General features: G+C 36.3%; 1 protein-coding gene across 1 annotated transcript in view; it reads right to left on the bottom strand.

Annotated features, from left to right (window-relative positions):
* Window positions 1-1631: 1631 nt before the first annotated feature.
* The window catches only part of slc24a4b (solute carrier family 24 member 4b), an 85926-nt gene continuing 67707 nt past the window's right edge, over window positions 1632-19850 (bottom strand). The window contains exons 11-17 of the mRNA XM_056445419.1: window positions 16815-16984; window positions 15249-15390; window positions 12400-12566; window positions 12176-12290; window positions 11132-11244; window positions 8834-8899; window positions 1632-4572 (exon numbers count right to left, since the gene is read on the bottom strand). Coding sequence (XP_056301394.1) covers window positions 4423-4572; window positions 8834-8899; window positions 11132-11244; window positions 12176-12290; window positions 12400-12566; window positions 15249-15390; window positions 16815-16984 — 923 coding nt within the window. The 3' untranslated portion in view covers window positions 1632-4422. The remainder of the gene's footprint in view (window positions 4573-8833; window positions 8900-11131; window positions 11245-12175; window positions 12291-12399; window positions 12567-15248; window positions 15391-16814; window positions 16985-19850) is intronic.

Raw genomic sequence — 19850 nt, 5'->3', positions numbered from 1 at the left:
TTCCTTCCTTCCTTGCTTCTCCCACCGTTCTTTCTTTCTTTCTTTCTTTCTTTCTTTCTTTCTTTCTTTCTTTCTTTCTTTCTTTCTTTCTTTCTTTCTTTCTTTCTTTCTTTCTTTCTTTCTTTCTTTCTTTTACTTCTAAAGTAACAAAAATGTGAGTACACTACTTTTACCAAATCAGTTGATAATTTCAATCCTTTAAAGATTCTCTTTTTTATCTTGAAGAGACAATTCAATAACAAATAACAAAAAAAAAAAAATTAAAGATTAGCACGCTCCTGTGAAATTATAGTACTTTTTCAAATATTTCCCAAATTATCCCAGTGAATTTCCACTGTATTTCTGACTGGAATAAAAGCAGTTTTCAATTTTTAATATCAATATTATTGGCTACAAAACAAACTGCTGCAGTCCATGACTTGTCTAATTAATATAACGTGCCTAATTAACATAAAATAACTAGTAAAGTAATGTGCACTGTAATGGTTATTAGTTACAGTCATTAGAAATTAGTCATTAAAATAGAAATATTATCAAAAAACTTTCACAGGAAGGCTAATAATTTTGACTTCAACTGCAAAATAATAAACAATAAGAAATCAGAAAAATAATCTTGTTTTCTAATTAAGTTTATATATTTTTTTCCAATATTTGTTCTCGTTTTAAGGCTTAACTAAGTCCTTTTGCTTCTTGACTTCAGAATGTTGAGATGTTTGCACTGGAAAGTGAAACAGAAACACATATTTTACTGGCGAAGCGAGAGATTTTGTTTGCAGATTTTTCTCCTTACACACACAAGTATACACATAGACATTTATACACAAGCACACTCACACACACACACACACATCAGGGAAGCACTTCTGAATGAGACTAAACGGCTCGTTTACTTTAAAGTGCTCGTTTCTACATTTCACAATGAATAAACACCTTCCCGCATCTCTAAACCTGTGTTTAAAGGACCGAATGTCATGAAAGCACACTGAAGATGCGCACAGAAATCAATATGATCATTAAATCTCTTCATAGGCAAGTTTTAGCCCTCAAAGAGGCCATGGCAAAACATCTGAAATACTCAAATCAGAATCATGTTTTGTACATAAAAAAAAGAGAGAGACAACTTCTTTGCAAAACAAAATCATGCATAATCAGTATTTAAGTCTTGTTTTCTAGAGAGAAATAAACATCTAAATATCTTTTTAACAAGATATATTTAAGCCATATTTGGATTTCTCTTGATTTTCTAAATGCTAAAAATGTTTTGTTTACACACTGAAAACACTTAAAGTGTCCAAATTATCCAAGTTGCAGCAGACTTTTAACTTGTATTATGATGACGTATTTAAAACTGAAATGGAATATTTAGTAGGGGGCGGGGTTTGGTTTTTTGCAGCTCCTCCAATCAGCTTTCGATCTCTGCAATCTGTTAAATATTATGTTTTTTTTTCAGTGTATTAACTTGCACAGATTAATTGTTAAAATAGCAATGTGAACTAGCAAAATAAACATTTTAATTACTAAAAATATATCTATCTTCTTTAAATATTAACCTGTACTTACCTTATTGGGAAAATTATTTCATTTTAGTTAGAATGCTTTAATTTATTTAGCCATTCCTTTCTTTTTAAGCATAATTCACATTACAATAAAAGTGCATGATGTGTAATACTTTCATTTTATTTGCATAAATATCTTCTTTTTTTTACACATAAACTTATGTAGACTTGATGAAGACAATTTGCTAATTATTTGGCTACTTATTTATCTTTTTCAAGTAAATCTATCTTGTTTTAATGATGTTTAGATTTGGAAAACAAGATCGAAAATACTGATGTGACTACATTTAGTCAGATTTACCCTTAAAAATAATTATGGGTAAAATTATCTTGTATTGACTATTATATTACTGAAAAATAAGACCAAAAAGGAAACACTGTTTTGCATGCTGCAACAATTAGCATTCTTAATGCTTTATACGCACATATTTGGACCAATGGGCTGTTATAGTGGGTGGAGTTGATGGCTATCTTCTTCCACTGATCTACATATGCACATATTTAGGCCAATGAGAGGTCTAATAGGTGGAGCCACCAGTTACATGTACTTAACTTGTCTATATATGCATCTATTTGGACAAACTAAATATCATATTGGGTGGAGCCAGTCAATTTCCTCCACTCGTCTACATATGCAAAAATTTGGACCATTGAGAGGTCATAGGGGGTGGAGCCACCAGTTAATTTCCCCAACTGGTCTGCATATGCAAATATTTGGACCAATAGGATGTTACAGTAGGTGGGGCCAAAAGTTTATTTCTTTAACTGGGCTATTTATGCGAATATTTGTGCCAATCAGATGTTATAGTGGGTGGAGCCAACTGTTAATTTCCTCTACTGGCCTACATATGCAAATATTTAGACCAATGAGAGGTTATAGTGGGTGGAGCCACCAATTAATTCCTTCAAATAGTACACATATGCAAATATTTGGACCACTGAGAGGTCACAGTGAGCGTAACCACCAGTTATTGTCCTCCACTGGTATACATATGCAAATATTTGGACAAATGAGACATCACAGTGGCTGGAGCGACCAATTAATTTCCTTAACTGGTCTACATATGCAAATAATTGAGCCAATGAGAGGTCATAGTGGGTGGAGCCAACAGTTAATTTCATCCTCTAGTATACATAGGCAAATATTTGGACAAATGAAAGGTCATAGTGGGTGGAGCCACCAGTTAATTTTCTCTACTGGTCTACATATGCAAATATTTGGACCAATAAGATTTTATAGTGGGTGGAGCCAATAATTAATTTCATCCACTAGCAAACATATGCAAATATTTGAACAAATAAGAGGTCATAGCGGGTGGAGCCACCAGTTAATTTTCTCTACTGGTATAAATATGCAAATATTTGGACTAATAAGATGTTATAGTGTGTGGAGCCAACAGTTAATTTCCTCCACTGGTCTACATATGCAAAAATGTAAACCAATAAGATGGTAAAGTGGGTGGAGCCACTAGTTAATTTTCTCCATTTGGTCTACATATGTAAATATTGGACCAATGAGTGGTCATAGTGGGTGGAGCCACCAGTTCATCCCCTCCACTAGTTGAACAACCAGTTCATTTCTCTACTAGTTTGCATATGCAAATATTTGGACCAATAAGATGTTATAGTTGGCAGGCCACCAATTAATTTCCATAACTAGTCTACATATGCAAATATTTGAGCCAATGAGAGGTCATAGTGGGTGGAGCCAACAGTTAATTTTATCTTCTAGTATACATATGCAAATATTTGGACAAATGAGATGTTATAGTTGGCGGACCACCAATTAATTTCCTTAACTGATCTACATATGTAAATATTTGAACCAATGAGAGGTCATAGTTGGTGGAGCTACTAGTTAATTTCCTTAATTTGGTCTGCATATGCAAATATTTGGACCAATGAGAGGTCATGGTGGGTGGAGCCAATTAAGTGGAGTTAATTTCCTCAACTGGTTTGCATATGCAAATGTTTTGACCACTGAGAGGACATAGTGGGTGGAGCTACTAGTTAATTTCCTTAATTTGGTCTGCATATGCAAATATTTGGACCAATGAGAGGTCATAGTGGGTGGAGCCACCAGTTAATTTCCTCCACTGGTTTGCATATGCATATATTTTGATCAATAAATGAACTGTTGATTTCCTCTACTGGTCTACATATGCAAATATGCAGACCAATAAGATGTTAAAGTGGGTGGAGCCCCCAGTTAATTTTCTCCATGAGTCTACATATGCAAATATTTAAACCAATGAGAGGTCAAAGTAAGTAGGCCACCAGTTAAACCTAATTGTCATAGTGGGTGGAGCCACCAGTTAATTTTACTTAACTGGTCTATATAAGCATATATTTGGACCAATTAAATATCACAGTGGGTGGAGCCACTAGTCAATTTCCTCTACTGTTCGGCAAATGCAAATATTTGGACAAAAGATAAAATATTATAGTGGGTGGAGCCACCAATTAATGTCATCCACTGGTCACTGGCCAAAAAACTGAGAAACAAACAAACACTTATAACAAACACAAATAAATTAACTTGAATCAGTGTAGAAAACAGCATGTAGAAAAGAGCGAATATTTATCTACCCTCCTGGCGCAATCCACGTTTTCCATAATGCATTTTTGGGAATATTAAAGATCCTCAACTGGAAGAGAGAAAAGCTGCCAAGGAGAAGTTCCTCTTTCCGGGAAAACCAGTGGCAAAAAATTAGCTTATCAGAAAGATCCAATCCATCCACAGTGAAAAGCGAGACCCGTTGAAGGATTTTCAGTCGAGCGTTAGTGTTGTTGACGACTCACATTCATCCAGTTTTTGCGGTGATCGTGGCGTCAGAATGGTGCGTTGTGAGACATGGCGTGGTTTCTAGTCTTCCCGGCACATGGGTAAGTTGACGAAGGTGAAGACGTTGTATTCGATCATGATGGAGAAGCAGAGGAAGACGGCGTACAGCAGCAGCACATAAACACCCAGCTTAAAGTCCAGCTTCCAGTGGTTCAGGTGAATCCCCAGAATCTGACAGACAAAAACACATTCATATACAGTTGAAGTCAGAATTATTAGCCCTCCTGAATTATTAGCCCCCCTGTATATTTTTCCCCAATTTCTGTCTAACAGAGAGAACACATTTCTAAATATAATAGGTTTAGGACTCTATCATACACACGGCACAATAAGGCGCAAGGCATGTTTGGCACGATTTATTGCTAATTTTCAGACCAGTGCAACCCTAATTTTCACATTTTGCACTGCACTGTTTAATTAGCAAATCCATTTGTGCCACTTTGTGGACTCAAAGGTGTTCTGGACTATAAAGGAGGTGTGTTAAGGCGCATTGTTGGCGCGTTGCTATTCTGAGGAACTGAAATAAACCGCACCGTTGACCAAATAAAAGCTGCTCTAAAGTTATGCGCCTATACAGGTTCAAATGTGTACACATTGCTTAAGACACACAGGATGTAGAGCAATCCACAAATATCTTTACATATAAAAACAAACTAAAGGATTAAAATGTAACAGAAATTGTTATAGAAATTGTTAATAAAAATAAAAACCACTGCCTCTTTTCAAATAAAAGGCGGTAGCGGTCGGTAACTCTGGTGTAATTTGAACATGAGCGGGCGGTCTAACACTATAGCGCTCCCTATATACTGTATATATATATATATATATATATATATATATATATATAGAGAGAGAGAGAGAGAGAGAGAGAGAGAGAGAGAGAGAGAGAGAGAGAGAGAGAGAGAGAGAGAGAGAGAGAGAGAGAGAGAGAGAGAGAGCACATCCGCCGTGGTGCTGTGTGTGACCGGTTATAGGCTGTCTGGACTCTGTAGCATCCAGCTGGGTGTTTTTTGGGAGGCATATTTAATCGCTATACATTTTACAATCTTCTTTGGCCCAATAAGTAGCTGCTATGTGTATATGAATAATGCTGATGTGATATATGAAATCGGTAGTTGGCAAATATATTGTGTGGATGTGTTTGTAAATCTCACTGAGTCAGTGCCTCACCAGCCACAAACCTCACCGCACGTCACGCAGCACTCATGTCTCATCACAAAGGGGCAAACAAAACTGACATTAAGCCTACAATCCTTGCACAACCTACACTTTTATCTGTTATCTCTCTCTTTTGGTAGTGCCTAATTTTAACGTGAGATTTTGGAAACAAGGTCTAAATTTAGCGAACGGTCGGGTTGGGTAGAAAACGAGGCGGGTCGCGCAGCGGGTGAACGAAGACTGAATATACAGCGGGAGCGGGAGCGGTCGGGTGCGGAATAAAACATGGCAGGAGCGGGCAGGAGCAGGATTACTAGGAAATACTTAGGATGCGGGATTACTGAAAATCCAGTCCCGCGCAGATCTCTGGGGGATTTTTCTGTTTACTCATGACCATTTGCATTTGTATAATGTTATTATTATTAGTAATATTATTTATTATATACATATTTATATTAGGTGTAATAAAAACAAGTTTGGATTTGTCCATCTGTGGGGTTTTGGAGACATCTGCATCAGCATATGTGGCATAAGAACAGGATGTGTGTTTGGATATAACTCAGTTTTTTGACCACACTTCGTTATTATTGTTTATTTATTCATTTGCTGGAAATTAGAACTGAATTTAGAAATAGCTTTGAAACAAATCTTTGTGCTTAACAAACTAGATTAATTATGTAGGCTAATGGATGCCTTCAGTGGAGTGCATACAGCATTGTTTCCTTATCTATGAAAATAAAGGAGTAAAGTAAAGAGTAAAAGTAAAGATAAAGTAAAGAGGCTGAATGGAGGAGGCTTGTTCTTTATCCTTCTCGCTTTTTATCGCTAGTGAAGCGTTCAGTTTATCCACTTACAAAGTCCGGCATGTAAATAGCAAATGCGCCATGGCGCGAAGCAACTGACTCTTAAAAGGAATGGGAGACGAAACTCTGATTGGTTTTATGCAGGTTATGCTCAAAACACACCCAAAACTCATTAAGAGAATAAGCACAACGCTGTTAGACCATACGCCGGGGTGCAGATTTATTTTTCCATCCTTATTTTATCAAAAGTGGATTCAGACACAACCTTAATGCTTTTGCACCATGCGCTTTAGACTTTGTGCCTAGATCATTAAGATAGAGCCCATAATATCTCATTTCTTATAACTGATTTATTTTATCTTTGCCATGATTACAGCACATGATATTTGACAATAATTTTCAAGATACTAGTATTCAGCTTAAAGTGACATTTAAAGGCTTAACTAGGTTAACTAGGGTACGTAGGCAAGTCATTGTATAACAATGGTTTGTCCTGTAGATAATTAAAAAAAGAATATTGCTAAAGGGGGCTAATAATATTGACCTTAAAATGGTTTTAAAAAAATAAAAAACTGCTTTTATTCCAGCCGAAATAAAACAAATAAGCCTTTCTCCAGAAGAGAAAATGTTATCGGACATACTGTGAAAATTTCCTTGCTCTGTTAAACATCATGTGGCAAACATTAGAAAAAATAATAATAAATTTTGCCCACAACTGTAATATGTTCTGCTCATTCAAAAATGCTATAGCAATCTTCACATTAAGCAGCTGTCAGTCACTTTGTAGTAATTTTCATTCATATATTATCATGCTAATCTTTCAATGTATGCATTTTTAATATATTTTATCAACAGTTCAAAATCAAATAAAAAATACATAATATTTAGTTCATGCAACTGTAATTTTACATCAAGAATTAATTAATGAGTTTAAGTGTATTTTTATTGTAATTTAATTTGATTTATATAAAATGATTCACAATTTTTTTAATACATAGCAAAAAACAAAACCTGCAATACACATTTTAATTAATGCTAATGTGAAAAATGTTCAGGTGATAAAATATGTATTAGAAATATTCATTTTTTAAATCAACTACAAAAATCATTTTTTTTATTTGCAAGACATTCAGCAATTAATACAAAATTAATACAAAAAATTGTTATTTTAGGAAAATCAAATACATATATATATATGGGTTAAGGTTAGGGTTAGGTTAGGTTAGGTTAGGTTAGGTTAGGTTAGGTTAGGTTAGGTTAGGTTAGGTTAGGTTAGGTTAGGTTAGGTTAGGTTGGGTTGGGTTGGTTGGGTTGGGTTGGGTTGGGTTAGGTTAGGTTAGGTTGGGTTGGGTTGGGTTGGGTTAGTTAGAGTTAGGTTAGAGTTGTATCTTCATTACTAAAATACAAAGTGCTATGTATGTTTATGTATTTGATTTTGCTAAAATAACTATTTTTGTATTAATTTGATCAGAAAGTGAAATGAAAAAGACAACATAATGTTTGAGCAATGTTAATCATTTGTAAAATGTATTCATTCGTTTTCCTTCAGCTCAGTCCCTTATTTATCAGGGGTCGCCACAGCAGAATGAACCGTCAACTTATCCAGCATATGTTTTATGCAGCAGATGCCCTTCCGGCTGCAACCCAGTACTGGGCAACACCCTTACACTCTCACATTCACACACAATCACACTACGGCCAATTTAGTTCATCCAACTCACCTATAGCGCATGTGTTTTGACTGTGGGGGAAACCGGAGCATCTAGAGGAAACCCACGCCAACATGAGGAGAACATGCAAACTCCACACGGAAATGCCAATTGACACAGCCGTGACTTGAACCGGTGACCTTCTTGCTGTGAGGTGACAGTGCTAACCACTGGGCCACCGTGTCGACCATTTGTAACATTTAATTTCCAGTGGAATATGTTTAGAGTGATATATTCTATATATGTAGATCTTTGCCTATTATTACAGTATATGATTTATCTAGGCAAATGTTGATCATTTTCAATAAATGTAGCGTGACACAAATTTAAGATTGCCAATCAATTTTAATGCTACCATTATTAATGTTTCACCAAAAATCACTATTTACTCTCCCTCAAATGGTTTTAAAGAGTCTTCCTTCTGTTGAACATAAAAGAAGATATTTGGAAGAATGCTGAAAACCTGTAACCATAGACTTCCATAGTACGCATAACTATGGAAGTCAATGGTTACAAGTTTTCAGCATTCTTCAAAATATCACATTTTGTGTTCAACAGAAGAAAGAAACACAAACAGATTTGGAACAAGTGAAAGGTTAGTAAATGATGACAGAATTTTTTATTTTTGGAGAACTATCCCTTTAATATTCACACAGAATTTCTAGTTTGCAAACTGGAGCACCCGTCATTCAAAAGAGAACCTTTCTGAAATCTTTTCAACAGAAGTGACAGAAAAAGTCATTAATTTTCTGAGTGACTCACGGTGAGAGCGACGGATCCCAGAAGAAGCACAACCGAATACAGCAGACCCCGACTGTTGATCATCACCTGAACAGACAGAAAACCCCAGCTTTAAACCTTTACAATGCAGACTATAGGATTATCATTCATTTGTTTATTTTCCTTCAACTTAGTCCCTTATTTATCAGGGGTCGCTACAACGGAATGAACCGCCAACTTTGCAAGCATTTGTTTAAAACAGCAGATGCCCTTCCAGCCGCAACCCAGTACTGGAAAGTACATCCAAATGTAATCTGGTGTCATTCATTTTCATTAAAATTCATTAATTTTCATTATTCATCGTTAATAAATGGTAATGAGATCAACATTTAACATAATTTATTTTTATTATTTGACCAAAAATATTTAGTAAACATTTATTTGCTTGTCTTGAATTAATGGATTAATTAGCACATTGTTAACATGTTTCTAACATGAATTAGCATGATTGCTAGCATCTTTCTCACAAGAATGTTCATGTTATTAGCTGGAATTTACATGTTTATTGCATGAATTAGCATGTTTCTGGTATAAATTAACATGTTGCAAGCATGTTTCCAACACAAATTAGCATGTTGATAGTACATTGCTATTTTTTTTTTTTTTTAAATGAATTAGCATGTTCTGGTTGCTAGCATGTTAATTAGCATGTTGATAGTACATTGCTATTTTTTTTTTGTTTAAAATGAATTAGCATGTTATCAACACGTTTTCAACATTAATTAGCATGTTTGCTAGCAATTAACTAGTATGAATTAGAATATTGCTTTGCTGCTTCTAGTGTGAATTAGCATGCTACTAGCATGAATTAGAATTCTGCTAGCCTGTTGCTATTATAACATATTTCCAACATAAATTAGATGTGTTACCAAGTATTAGCATTATTTGACATGTTTCCAGCATAACAAACAATATTGCTAACATTTATCTTGTATGGTTAGCATACTGTAGCCATTTAGTAAACATTGTGTTGTTTACAATGAATTCCCTACTGAAAAATCCACCTTAAACCAGCCTAGGCTGGTTGGCTGGTTTTAAGCTGGTGGACCAACCTGGTTTTAGAGGGGTATTGGCCATTTCCAGGCTGGTTTCCAGCCATTTCCAGCCTGGTCTTAGCTGGTTTTAGGTGGTCATCTCCCAGCCTGACCAGCCTAGGCAGGCTGGGAGCCCAGCCAAAACCAGCTATGTCCAGCTTAAACCATTCCCAGGCTGGTTTCCAGCCTGGTCTTAGCTGGTCAGGCTGGAAAATGACCAGCTAAAACCAGCCTGACCAGCTAAGACCAGGCTGGAAATAGCTGGAAACCAGCCTGGAAATGGCCAAAACTCCTCTAAAACCAGGCTGGTCAACCAGCTAAAACCAGCCAACCAGCCTAGGCTGGTTTAAGCTGGATTTTTCAGCAGGGTTATTAGCATCTTAGAATTGTTAGCATCTTTCTAACTTGACTTAGCATGTTGTTAGCATGAATTAGTACTTTGCTAAAGTTTTAAACGGATTAGCACGTATTCCCAGCATTAATTAGCATGTTGCTAGCATGTAACTAGCACAAATAAGTATATTCCTTCACTGCTTCTAGTGTGAATTATCATGTTGCAAGGATGTAACTAGCATGAATTAGAGTTTTGCTAGCATGTTTCTAATTTAACATATCACCGACATAAATTAGACGTGTTACCAAACATTTGCATTAATTAACATATTTCCAGCATAACAAACAATATTGCTAGCATTTATCTTGTATGGTTAGCATATATATTGTAGTAAATTCATAAACAATGTGTTTTACCATGAATAAGCACATTGTTAGCATCTTTCTAACATGCTGTCAGCAAAAATGTGCATGTTCATAGCATACATTAATGCGTTTCTAGCATGGATTGACGTTGCTTGCATGTTTTGTGGATTAAGGTATATATGTTGGGAGTCTTTTTTATATATATTTCACAAAGAGACATTATTTACATTATATTAAGGCATACAAGTCCCAGAATTCCCTTTAAAGCCTTAAATGGGTTAATTAAGCAAGTCATTGGACAACAATCAACAGTTTTTAAATATTTCATTTCTTTCCAGCAAAATTCTCTAGAACTAAAAATCTAATAGGAAATACTGTGATAAATGTCTCTCTTACGCATCAGATATATTAAAAACAATAAAAATTTCACAGGAGGGCATGATAATTTTGCCTTCAGCTGTAAATAGATCTGCAGTTTCAGTAACGGGTTTCAGAGGAGCACAGCTTGATCCCTGTCCAAACACAAAGAGTAGAGAAATGTGCTTACGACTGATCCGTAGTTGACGGCCATGGTCTGCAGAGCCCATGGGACACCGAGACCCACCAGAATGTCAAACACATTACTGCCGATAGTGTTGGACACGGCCATGTCTCCCAGACCTGTGGAAGAAAAAAAAAATCCACTTTACACTTTCAGACTCCCAAACACATCACTGGAGCTTCAGACACCACACTGATGCCAAATATGAGCTCTGAAGGCTCATCTGGAGGGATATTAATGTAGACCTTCAGCTTAAAATCAAGTAAATCGAGAAAAAAAGGCAATGCTGTATTAATGCAAAAGCAAAAATGCACCACTAAAACATTGAAAATAAAATACATTTGTCAGTTTTATCAAAAAAAACACAATTATATAATGTTTTATTTTAATTATTTTACCTAAAACATGCAGTAAATGTTCATTTGCATGTTTTGTTGTATGAATTAGCATGTTGTTAGCATATTTTGTTTACAATAATTATCATGTTCATTCATTCATTCATTTTCTTTTCGGCTTAGTCCCTATATAAATCCGGGGTCGCCACAGCGGAATGAACTGCCAACTTATCCAGCACATGTTTTACGCAGCGGATGCCCTTCCAGCTGCAACCCATCTCTGGGAAACATCCATACACACTCGTACACTACAGACAATTTAGCCTACCCAATTCACCTGTACCGCATGTCTTTGGAATGTGGGGGAAACCGGAGCACCCGGAGTAAACCCACGCCAACACGGGGAGAACATGCAAACTCCACACAGAAACACCAACTGACAAATTAACCCATTGTTAGCATCTTTCTAACATGCTGTTAGCAAGAATGTGCATGTTTGTAGCATAAATTAGCATGTTTTTAGCACAAATTAATAGCTTGTTAGAATAGATTAGTATTAGTTGAGTGACTGAGAGTGACTGAGAGGAAAACACATGCTGATGTTCTGTACTGTGCTCTTCCACTGTGCTCCTTGATGCTAAAATATTCTGTGTTTAATGTTAAAAGCCTCAGTTTTATTGATCTAGCACTAGACAATAAAACATGATTAATCTACCCTGACGAGCCACGATCAGACTGGCGATGCAGTCCGGGACGCTCGTTCCCGCAGCCAGAAATGTGATTCCCATGATGACATCAGGAATGCCCAGCGTATATCCAATAATTGTCACCTGGAAGAAGTAATGGAACCTGGTAAAGTGTCATCTGTATATTGATATAAGCCTAATAGTGGCACTTAAAAACAAGAAAGACACATCTGATCCTGACAGACATACATACCATCCACACCATGAAGTATGAGAAGACGGCGATCCAGACAGTGGAGAGGATAAAGGAGAGCATGAAGTATTTCTCCCAGCGAGACTTGGCACAGTTCGGGATGGTGAAAAACAGGATCAACAACAGCGGCCAAGAGATCAGCCATTTAGTTCTGTTCATACAGCCAGCTGAAACACACAGACACACACACAGACACAAGCACACGCACACACACATTGTTATTTGAAGAGGGTAGATTTAAACATGCTAGGCTTGTTTTTAACAGCAGATGGCACTCTAGGCTAGTTTTTTTTTAACCGCAGACGGTGCTCTAGGTTAGTTTTTAACTCCAGACGGAGCTCTAGGCTAGTTTTTTTACCAGCCGATGGTGCTCTATGTTTTAATGGCAGATGGTGCTCTAGGCTAGTTTTTAATGGTAGACTGTAATCTATTCTAGTTTTAAAAGAAAGACGTGTTGTAGACCAGTTCTCAACAGCAGATGGTGCTCTAGGCTAGATCTTAACAGCTGATGGCACTCTACAGTATGTTACGTTTTACCAGCAGATGGCAATTTAGGCTAGTTCTTAACAGCATACACCACACACAGCAGATCGCGCTCTGGGTTAGTTTTAACAGCAGATGGCGCTCCAAGCTAGTTTTTAACAGCAGATGGCGCTCTAGGTTAGCTTTTAACATCAGATGGTGCTCTAGGCTAGTTTTAACAGCAGATGGCGCTCCAAGCTAGTTTTAACAGCAGATGGAGCTCTAAGCTAGTTTTTAACTGCAGATGGTGCTCTAGGCTAGTTTTTCACAGCAGATGGCGCTCTAGGCTAGTTTTTCACAGCAGACGGCCCTCTAGCTAGCTTTTAACATCAGATCGAGCTCTAAGCTAGTTTTTAACAGCAAATGGCGCTCTAGGATAGTTTTTAACAGCAGATGGCGCTCTAGGCTAGTTTTTAATAGCAGATGGTGCTGTAAGCTAGTTTTTAACAGCAGATGGTGCTCTAAGCTAGTTTTTAACAGCAGATGGCACTCTAGGCTAGTTTTTAACAGCAGATGTTGTTCTAAACTAGTTTTTGACAGCAGATGGCGCTCCAACCTAGTTTTTAACAGCAGATGGCGCTCCAAGCTAGTTTTAAACAGCAGATGGCGCTCCAAGCTAGTTTTAAACAGCAGATGGCGCTCTAGGCTAGTTTTTAACAGCAGATGGCGCTCTAGGCTAGTTTTTAACAGCAGATGGTGCTCTAGGCTAGTTTTTAACAGCAGATAGTGCTCTAGGCTAGTTTTTAACAGCAGATGGCGGTCTAGGCTAGATTTTAACAGCAGATGGCACTCTAAGCTAGTTTTTAACAGCAGATGGCGCTCTAAGCTAGTTTTTAACAGCAGATGGTGCTCTAGGCTAGTTTTTAACAGCAGATGGCGCTCTAGGCTAGTTTTTAACAGCAGATGGCGCTCTAAGCTAGTTTTTAACAGCAGATGGTGCTCTAGGCTAGTTTTTAACAGCAGATGGCGCTCTAAGCTAGTTTTTAACAGCAGATGGCGCTCTAGGCTAGTTTTTAACAGCAGATGGCGCTCTAAGCTAGTTTTTAATAGCAGATGGTGCTCTAGGCTAGTTTTTAACAGCAGATGGCGCTCTAAGCTAGTTTTTAACAGCAGATAGTGCTCTAGGCTAGTTTTTAACAGCAGATGGCGCTCTAAGCTAGTTTTTAATAGCAGATGGTGCTCTAGGCTAGTTTTTAACAGCAGATGGCGCTCTAAGCTAGTTTTTAACAGCAGATGGTGCTCTAGGCTAGTTTTTAACAGCAGATGGCGCTCTAAGCTAGTTTTTAACAGCAGATGGTGCTCTAGGCTAGTTTTTAACAGCAGATGGTGCTCTAGGTTTGAGTTATAAAGCAGACCGCATTCTAGGCTAGTTTTTTAACAGCAGACAGCGCTCTAAGCTTTTTTTTTTTACAGCAAATGACACTCTTGGCTAGTTTTTTTAAGCAGATTGCGCTCTAGGCTAGTTTTAATAGCAGACAGCACTCTAAGCTAGTTTTTACCATCAGCTGGTGCTTTATTATAGTATTTAACAGCAGACAGTGCTCTATGCTAGTTTTATTTTGCAGATGGCACTGCAGGCACGTTTTTAAAGACAGACATTGTTTTAGACTAGTTTTTTACAGCAGATGGTGCTCTAGGCTAGTTTATAACATCAGACGGTGCTCTAGGCTAGTTTTCAATAGCAGATGGATTTTTAAGCTGGCAGATGTCACTCTAGGCTAGTTTTTAACATTAGCTCTACCCTACTGAAAAATCCAGCTTAAACCAGCCTAGGCTGGTTGGCTGGTTTTAGCTGGTTTACCAGCCTGGTTTTAGAGGGGTTTTGGCCATTTCCAGGCTGGTTTCCAGCCATTTCCAGCCTGGTCTTAGCTGGTCAGGCTGGGTGATGACCAGCTAAAACCAGCTTGACCAGCCTAGCCAGACTGGTCAGGCTGGTTTTAGCTGGATTAAGCTGGTCATTTTCCAGTCTAACCAGCTAGGACCAGGCTGGAAATGGCTGGAAACCAGCCTGGAAATGGCCAAAACCCCTCTAAAACCAGACTGGTCAACCAGCTAAAACCAGCCAACCAGCTTAGGCTGGTTTAAGATGGATTTTTTAGCAGAGTACAGCAATGCATTCTAAAAATTATAACTGAACAGGATTAATTCATCAGTGTAAAATTACAAATTATTTTTCACTACAGCGCTATGAAACATTATTGCATACGTCACAATTAACAAAAGTTATATTATGTTTAACCCATTATAATGCTTGTATATATAATTTCTATTGTGTTTTTTCATTGTACTGTCCTTTGAACAGAAACAGAAGCCTGTGTTCTGCTCACCTGGTAATCTGAATGGTGTGGTGAGTTCACTCTCTTTCTCCTCTGTGCTTTTGTCTTCTGGTACGTTTCCATTCTCTATGTCTGGTTTTCCATCCACCACAGCCGTCTCCACACCGTTAGCAGACTGGACCAACCTCTGGCGCTAAATACACACACACACACACACATACACACACAGATGTTTCAAGTCAAGTTACAAGATTCAAATGTCCTTTATTTTGTCGTTTAAAACATTACAAATTGATCTTATGTTTCACTGGCAGTCAGCGAGATGAAACGTTTATTAAACTAAATATGAAAAAATAGCAAAAAATACAATCAAATATTAAACTAAACATAATAAAACATGTTGTACAATCTGGATTGGCTTATTTTGTTTAGTTATGTGAATTGGAATGGAAAATAAATGTAAACAAATAAAATAAATGACAAATAAATGTAAAATTCTTGTTTGACTCTACTATCTCCTGAAATCATTGTAAATCGAGTAGATTGTTTAGGCTGATGTTTCCGCAGCATACGACCAGGATTAGTCATACACCCAGGCTCAATAGGTGGAGCATGGGCACAGCATTAGAGACCTGTTGATTTCTGACAATCACTGACTTAGTATGATTTAATCTAGTGGGTAAATCAAACTTTAAGTATGAGCAAGCATGTGGTGGCCTATTATTATTTAAAGGAAATTAGCTTAGTTATAAACTTTGTCTAAGAACCAAAACTGGTGAGGATGTGTCCGTGAGCAGATGTAACTGGCCAGCATACTGACTCTAAGCGACTTCAGGTAAACGATGAACCATTAACTGAAAATAAGGATTTATTAGGTTAATCAATCTAAATTAGACCTAATCACAACCTATAAGGTGATCAGTCTGAATTAGATCAATCTAAATTTAAATTATTATAAATTGGAGTCAGATTAAATTCGGAGTTGGAAACATTCATTTTCTTTTTGGTTTAGTCCCTTTATTAATCTGAGGTCGCCACAGCGGACTGAACCACCAACTTATCCAGCATATGTTTTACACTGCGGATGCCATTCCAGCTGCAACCCATAACTGGGAAACATCCATACACACTCATTCACACACATACACTATGGACAATATTAGTTTATCCAATTCACCTGTACCAGGGTACCCGGAGGAAACTTACGCCAACAAGGGGGGAAAATTCAAACTCCACACAGAAATGCCAACTGTCCAGGCAGAAGCTTAAACCAGCAATCTTCTTGTTGTGAGGAGATAGTGCTACCCACTGTGCGAGTTGGAAACCAATTAAAAATAAAAATATTTCTTTTCACATGTGCTAAAAAGGCTTAAACGCATTTAACCTTCACCTATGCTGTTAGTTCCGTCATTGGACTAATAGATGGACTCTTACAATGCTAACCTTAAAATGGTTTTTAAATAAAATTAAAAACTGCTTTTATTCTGGCCGAAATAAAACAAATAAGACTTTCTCTAGAAGAAAAATATTATAGGAAATACTGTTGGTGAGCAGCTCTGACATTTATTGATTTACGTTTGTCCCATTTTGTTCTGTATATTCAGACATCATCTGTACCTCTGTTATAATCAGGCGACTGGCCATACGCAGACGAGTCTTGGGTCCAAAGTGGTTTGTGACCATCACACGCAGACCGGCTTCAGGGAAACGGTAATTTGGTGGACTGGCATTGATGATTTCATCCACCATCACCACTGAACCGCGACTGTAAATCTTACTGGTCTTGACTTGAGAAAGAGGAAATATTTAGCCAGTAAAACACATCTGAATTAACACTTCTTGATAAATAAAATTTCTTAACCCAGTGGGCACCTTACCTTTATGTCAAAAAAATTGTTATCAAGCATGACTTCAAAAAAACACGTTAAAAATGCGAATTAATTTGATGTCAAAACCTTGACGTCTATTTGACATCCACACATTGATGCCTATTTGATCACTAAAATAACAACACAAAAAGTATTATAATATAAGAAACGTTTTATTTATCTGAAAGCTTCAAATCCAGATTACAAAACAACATCTAATATTGGCGTTAAAAATGCAAATCTATTTGATGTCAAAATCCACACATTAATGTCATTTTGACCACCAAAATATTGACAGAAAAAATATCTCAAAGCTTCAAATCCAAATTCCAATTTGATATCTAATATTGCCATCAAAAAACACTTAAAAATGCGAATCGATTTGATGTCAAAACCTTGACGTCTATTTGACATCCACACATTGATGCTCTTTTGACCACCAAAATAACAACACAAAAAATATTAAATTATGGCAAGTTTTATTCGTTTGAAAGCTTCAATTACAAATTAACATTGCATTTTGTAAACTACCTTGATGTCAAAATTATGTCCAACTGACATCTAACATTAGCGCTAAAAAAACATGTAAAAAATTGATTACTGGACTTATGTAGAATAGATTTTTGATGTGCATTTAGACGCCGATGTTAGATGTCAATTTAATGTCGTTTTAAAATCAAAGTAGTCAAATGACATCAAATCAATTTGCATTTCTGACCACATTTTGACATTAAGGTGCCCTCTTGGACTACTCTAAACTAATGTTTCAGCACAGAAGCATCTAACATTGGTGTAAAAAACACGTCAAAAATTGATTACTGGACTTATCTATAATTGATTAATGATGTGTATTTTGACGCCAATGTTAGATGTCAATTATATGTCATTTTGACATCAAGGTAGTCAACTGACATCAAATCAATTAACATTTTTGACCACATTGACATTAGGGTTCCCTCTTGGAAGACTCTAAACCAATGTTTTAGCACAGAAACATCTAACATTGGTGTAAAAAACACATCAATAAACGATTACTGGACTTATCTACACTAAATTTTTGATGTGAATTTTGATGCCAATGTTAGATGTCAATTATATGTCATTTTGACATCAAGGTAGTCAACAGACATCAAATTGATTTGCATTTTTGACATATTTTTCATGTCATTTTGACATTAAGGTGCCCACTTGGACGACTCTAAACTAATGTTTTAGCATAGAAACACCTAACATTGGTGTAAAAAACACGTCAAAAATTTACTGGACTTATCTATAATTGATTAATGATGTGTAGTTTGACACCAATGTTAGATGTCAATTAGATGTCATTTTGACATCAAGGTGGTCAACTGACATCAAATCAATTTGCATTTTTGACATATTTTGTATGTCATTTTGACATTAAGGTGCCCTCTTGGACGACTCTAATCTAATGTTTTAGCACAGAAACATCCAACATTGGTGTAAAAAACACATCAATAAACGATTACTGGACTTATCTACACTAAATTTCTGATGTGAATTTTGTTGCCAATGTTAGATGTCAATTATATGTCATTTTGACATCAAGGTAGTCAACTGACATCAAATCAATTTGCATTTTTGACATATTTATGATGTCATTTTGACATTAAGGTGCCCTTTTGGAAGACTCTAAACTAATGTTTCCACACAGAAACATCTAACTTTGGTGTAAAAAACACGTCAAAAATTGACTGGACTTATCTATAATTGATTTTTGACATGTATTTTAGATGTCAATTTAATTTCATTTTTGAAGGTAATCAATTTACATCAAATCAATTCACATTTTTGACCACATTGACATTAAGGTTCCCTCTTGGAAGACTCTAAACCAATGGTCCCAAACTCAATTCCTGGAAGCCCTCAGCTCTGCACAGTTAAACATCTTTAGCTCCAACCACCTCCAACTCAGACTTGCATAATAGTCTCTAGCAGTCTTGAACACCTTGATTAGTTGGATCAGCTGTGTTTGATTAGGGTTGGAGCAAAACTGTGCAGAACTGCGGCCCTCCAGGAATCCAGTTTGAGACCTATGCTCTAAACCAATGTTTTAGCACTGCATTGCAAATTTTAGCATCAGAAAAAACTGTGAGAGTTCATGCAAAAAGGTTTAGTAAGACTACACAGACAGGCAGAGTTAAACGTGAAGAATTATAAAAATATAGCAGAAGTTAAAGAGACAGATGAGGCTATGACTTTACCTCTCCATCAGAGATGAACAGAAGCAGGAAAGAAATGTGCTGAGATATCAAAAGCTGGAAAACAAACCCCAGGCTCACATTTCTGCTTTTATACTGAATCAGGAGGAGGCTTCTCTCGCAAACACAAAATATACATGAGAAAAAGACAAAACTTGTAGTGTTTCAATGAGCATAAATAATCATCTATTAGATCCACATATAAATAAATATATAAATAAATAAATATATAAATAAATAAATATATATATATATATATATATATATATATATATATATATATATATATATATATATATATATATATAAATATATATGTGTGTGTGTGTGTATAAAATATAAGAAATAATGTCTGCCTTGTTTTATTCTTACATATTTTTATCCACAAGTGAATAAAGTGAATAAAGTTTTAGAGGTGTTATATAAAAATTAAATATTATTAATATTAATATATAAAATATCTAGGACCGTCAGCATTGTTTATATTTTGCTTTCATTCACTGATATGTTCTTGAGGTAACCTCCGAACTTAAACTACTAGCCTAAAATAATCAATTAAAAGG

The sequence above is a fragment of the Danio aesculapii genome, chromosome 20 (assembly GCF_903798145.1).
Source record: "Danio aesculapii chromosome 20, fDanAes4.1, whole genome shotgun sequence".
Classification (NCBI taxonomy): Eukaryota; Metazoa; Chordata; class Actinopteri; order Cypriniformes; family Danionidae; genus Danio; species Danio aesculapii.
This window is presented reverse-complemented; position numbering and strand designations above follow the sequence as displayed.